General features: G+C 38.9%; 1 protein-coding gene across 1 annotated transcript; it reads left to right on the top strand.

Moving 5' to 3' along the window:
- The first annotated feature begins 859 nt into the window (after window positions 1-859).
- Window positions 860-3,268, top strand: LOC140861480 (uncharacterized). The gene is made up of 3 exons (XM_073264504.1): window positions 860-2,162; window positions 2,235-2,431; window positions 2,507-3,268. The coding sequence occupies exons 1-3, from the start codon at window positions 860-862 to the stop codon at window positions 3,266-3,268; spliced, it is 2,262 nt and encodes a 753-aa protein (XP_073120605.1).
- The last annotated feature ends 1,974 nt before the right edge of the window (window positions 3,269-5,242 follow it).

The raw sequence follows: 5,242 nt of genomic DNA, 5'->3' as shown, positions 1-5,242 counted from the left end.
CTTTCTATGTTGATGATTAGCTACCCTTAACATAGATTCGTAAATTATGAATTGCTGTCGAGAGATAGGTTTATAATTAGGACGAATGATATAATCCATGGACTTAAAATATGCATAGAGATATGGTATTTAGTACATGTTGATAGCCATAGACCACCAGGTTGAAAGTTGTAGAATTCATAGAATGCAAAGCAATCAGTCGTGATAAATAATTAGAGAGATTGAATTATTTCACTGATTTGATTAGTTTGGCATCACCTCGAGAGAGAGTGTCAATGTTATAGGAACTTCTGTTAAATTTATAAAAATAAATTAAGTTCCAATCGTCCAGTTCAATTAGGGAAAAGGTGAACCGAAATTCCAACAAAATCATTTTGAATTGTTATTCTTCACTCTGAGATTTGTTGGCTTGGTTGTGAAATTTAAGTTAATTTATATTGAGTTTTAATTTTAGATGTTAGTTAATTCACAAATCACTTTTTCGATACTTTGTGTAGTTAAAAATTGAAAAGACAAATTATTTTCGTTAGTCCCTGAGGACGATACTCGTACTCAGTATATTATATTATAACTTGAATCGTGCACTTGCGATTTATTCGATCTTAATTGATAGATATATTTACGTTGATTTTTCGTGGTAGTATTTGCTCGATCAAGTTTTTGGCGCCGTTGCCGGGGACTAAATAGAATTTAATTTGTTTGATTTGATTTTTCTCTATTGCAATTTTAATCATTCTTTTCCATCTGTGGACTGCAGGATCCTCTTGCAGTACATGCAACCCTCACCTGAAGGACTATTGCCTTTTGATCCAGAAATCGACAGAACTTTCACAGAAGAAGAAGGCAATAGCAGCAAGAAATGGAAGGAGAACACGAACAAGAACCACCAGTTTACAGATCCATGATGGATCTTGCCTTACCAAATATTGAAGGTGCTCGACCAAGCATTATCCGACCAACTGTAGCAGCGAATCACTTTGAGATAAAGCCGGCGATTCTTCAAATGGTTCAGAACACGCTTCAATTTGGTGGAAGTGTCATTGATGAACCCTATGTGCATCTCACAAATTTTTTAGATATTTGTGATACATTCAAGATACAGGGAGTTTCAGATGACGCTATTCGTTTGCGTTTATTCCCTTTTTCACTACGAGACAAGGCGAAAGCATGGCTAACGAATTTACCTGCAGGTTCCATCATAACTTGGGATGATCTGGATAAAGCTTTCCTCACCAAATACTTCCCACCATCAAAGTCAATGAAGCTGAGAGCAGACATCAAAACTTTTTCCCAAGGTGAACAGGAAACATTTTATGAAGCATGGGAACGCTACAAGGATCTACTGAGGACATGTCCACACCACCAATTACCAGACGGTCTTGTGGTACAAACTTTTTACTATGGACTTTCTCATTTAAATCGTACCATGTTAGATGCAGCTGCAGGTGGGAATTTACTGCGAAAGTCGTCGGAGGATGGTTATGAATTAATCGAGGAAATGGCAACCAGTAGCTATCATCCTCAATCTGAAAGGAGTGGGGCCCGGAAATCAACTGGAATTCATCAAGTTGAAGCATTCACATCTGTGGCTGCTCAACTTGAAGTCATGAACAAAAGGATCGAGGAACTGAGTGTAGGACATTCGGCAATGCGAGTGCAAGAAGTATGGTGTGAAAAATGCGGTGCAGAGCATTTCACGAAAGACTGTCAAACATTCTCTCAACCGGAGGGAGTTATGGCAAGCCACATGGGAAATCAGAATCGCCCCAGGAATGACCCATTTTCGAATTCATACAATCCAGGGTGGAGACAACATCCGAATTTTTCATGGGGTGGACAGAATAATAAGCCGTATGGAAATCAGAATTACAGCAGGCATCCTCAAGAGGAGAAATCAAGCTTGGAGCAGATGATGCAGAAATTTATATCATCTACTGAAACCCGTATGCAGAATCAAGATGCATCGATCAAAAATCTGGAGAATCAAATAGGTCAATTGGCCAAATCAATTTCCAGCAGATATCAGGGTACTTTGCCGAGCGACACTGAGAAGAATCCGAAGGAACATGTGAAAGCAATTGAATTAAGGAGTGGAAAGACGGTCGAGCCTGAACAAAAAAGCGAGAAAAAGCCCGAAACGGGTACATCAAAAAAAACTTCAGGTAAGTCATCTATCTCAACACCCCCACCCACTTGACAATCAAAAATTGTTGTGCCACCACCTTTTCCTGCAGCTCTTAAGAAGTCCAAGCTAGACTCTCAGTTTGGTAAATTTTTAGAAGTGTTCAAGAAATTGAACATCAATATACCCTTCGCCGATGCACTGATGCAAATGCCAAGCTATGCAAAATTCTTGAAGGAAATCCTCTCTAACAAGAGGAAATTGGAGGAGCATGCAATGATAAGTCTGACAGAAAATTGCTCGGCACTGGTGCAGAACAAAATCCCACAAAAGAAAAAGGATCCAGGGAGTTTCTCTATCCCTTGTGTAATTAATGATGTTCAGTTTCATAAGGCTTTGTGTGATTTGGGTGCAAGTATAAATTTAATGCCTTACTCTGTTTTTAGGAAACTGAGCTTGGGAGAACCAAAGTCCACCAGAATGTCTTTACAACTGGCGGACAGGTCCATCAAATATCCACGGGGGATTATCAAGGACGTTCTTGTGAAAGTGGACAAATTCATCTTCCCCGTGGACTTCGTGGTGTTAGATATGGAAGAAGATCTAGACATGCCACTCATCTTGGGAAGACCTTATCTGGAAACAGGAAAAGCACTTATAGATATCCAGAAGGGAGAGCTGTTGTTGAGAGTGGGAGAGGAGAAAATTTCTTTTGACGTTTTTAATGCCTTGAAATTTTCTCAGAATAATGAAGAATGTTTTCAGTTAGATGTAGTAGACTCACTCTTATTTGATTATGTGCAGGATAATTTTCAGGAACCGTTAGAGGCTGCACTTGTATCTGAACAGTTGGGCGACCTCAGTGACGGAGTAGAAGAGATGACCGCATACTTGAATGACAATCAGTCATGGAGAAGAGGTGGAAAGCTTAGACTTGAAGACCTTGGTGACCGGAAGGATTTAGTTCTTCAGAAACCAAGCATTGAGGAACCACCTACTGTGGAATTGAAACCATTACCCATTCATCTTAAATACATGTTTTTAGGTGAGAACGATAAGTTACCTGTCATAATATCTTCTTCTTTGACAGGTGAGATGGAGGACAAACTAATGGAGGTGCTTAATAAAAGAGTGGGTGCCCGGTGAGCCAACTTGTGGCTAAGGGCTTTGATGACTCTTTGTATAAACAATCTTTTGTTTAATATAATTTACACTTTTATTAATGGCAATGACTTTATCTTTCTTCATATTGTTATATTGTGATATACTATTGTTGTTTTGATAAAGACCTTGGATATACTATAGTGTATGTAAGATGTGGTAGAACATGGGGATGTCTATCATGAAACACATCTTATAGTCACTGTATATTCTAAACAGTTCCTAGTCGATTGAGCCGTCCGATAATAAGGATAAGGATCGCTCGAGTTTGAGACTAGCATTTGCGATGCAGAGTACCACGTTTCATTGGTAGGGAACATAGAGATGTTCGAAGCATGAAAATGGATATTCATATGATGAATGATCGAATTACCCTATCCGAACTTTCCAAGTGGTTATCACATATCGAGTGGATAAAGTCCGCGGTTTTGGTTGTACATCATTAGTCCTTACTACTTGAAACATCATTGAGACTCTATATTCTAGTACTGTGCTTTGACTCGTTTACCGACTCTATTGGGGTCATCAGGTGTCGGGATTGGGTACAGTTACAACACATATAGGAGTCGATGCTTTGTTGTTAAGGATTCACCACATACTTGCGAGTGTGGATATCCTATGCAATCTGAGGAGATATTAGTGTGACGAATCTCTGGCCAGAGTACATGATGTGTTTTAAGAAATGGTTTCTTAGTAGCACATGCGATGTCACTATTTGATCTTCAAGATGCGTTGCATAGTTATCGAATCTCGAACGACTCTCGATTTACCAATGGTTGTTGATTCGATCGGGATATTTGGATGAAGGGACCGTACTGTATGCTAAACAAAATATATTGGTTCTTGCAGGCACTATCAGTGATACCTAGGGAATCATGGGGCGATGTTGCTAGGAGCTCTTACCATGATTCGATGGGCAAGTCGGAAATTGTTGTTCCGAGTCACAAGGAGTTGTGAGCCCACGGCTAGCTGTATCCCTGAACCATTGAGGGTCACACAGAGTAATGGATTTTTAATCCCCGTTGAGATAGTTAAATTTAAAGAGTTAAATTTAATGAACAAAGAAGTTGGACTTCTTAATTAAGAGTAGAGGAGTAAGATTTCCTAAAATGACATAGGGATGGGCATTTTTGGAAACCACTGAATTCGGATTCAGAAAAATTTATCTTGACATTAAAAGGTGCAGAAATGGTTTCTGTGGACATTGGTAAAATCAGTTTATCAATCTGAGTCACGATGAATTTTATATTAATTTCTGAACATGCGGGCTTTGCTTGTCAGGCTTGAACTTATGAATAATGGGCCCTAAGCTGTTAGCAGCCCACATTATAAATAAGTTATTGCAGTACAGAAATTATAGAACAGAGGTCACAAAATAATTTTCGAAAACCCTGTTTTTATTAAGTGTGGCCGCCGCCCCCTCCCCTCTGCTCGGGAAAAATCCAGTCTGAATTTTGAATTACAGTCTGGTTTAACGGATCAAAATCGTTAATTCTCTTCGTAGAAACTTCTGATAGATTTTCTAGTGCAATCTATCAGAGGGATTAAATCTCTGTTCGTGGACCTGATTGAAGAACAGTTCGTCCATCAGTTCCTGGGAGATACAACAAGAGCAGAGCAATCTGTTGGTGTCCATAATCTCGATTCGAGATTGGAGGTAAAAATTTATAAATTGTTATTTAATTTTTACACACACAATTTAATCGTAAAGTTTTGATACCCATTATGGAATCGTTCCATATAAAATTTTTAAACTTCCGTTGCACCGGGTATCAATTCTGATTGATCTGATCGCCGTTCCACAACAGTGGTATCAGAGCCAGGTTGCTCAGATCAAGCGATTAAATTAATCGATTGTACAAAAAAATTTCTAAGCCTCGGTTTTTGAAACAAAATAAATTTTTTAAATTAAAAATTTTTCGGGCAAAAACACGGACAGCGATCGTCGCTGCCCTAGGG

The sequence above is a fragment of the Henckelia pumila genome, chromosome 4 (assembly GCF_033568475.1).
Source record: "Henckelia pumila isolate YLH828 chromosome 4, ASM3356847v2, whole genome shotgun sequence".
Classification (NCBI taxonomy): Eukaryota; Viridiplantae; Streptophyta; class Magnoliopsida; order Lamiales; family Gesneriaceae; genus Henckelia; species Henckelia pumila.
This window is presented reverse-complemented; position numbering and strand designations above follow the sequence as displayed.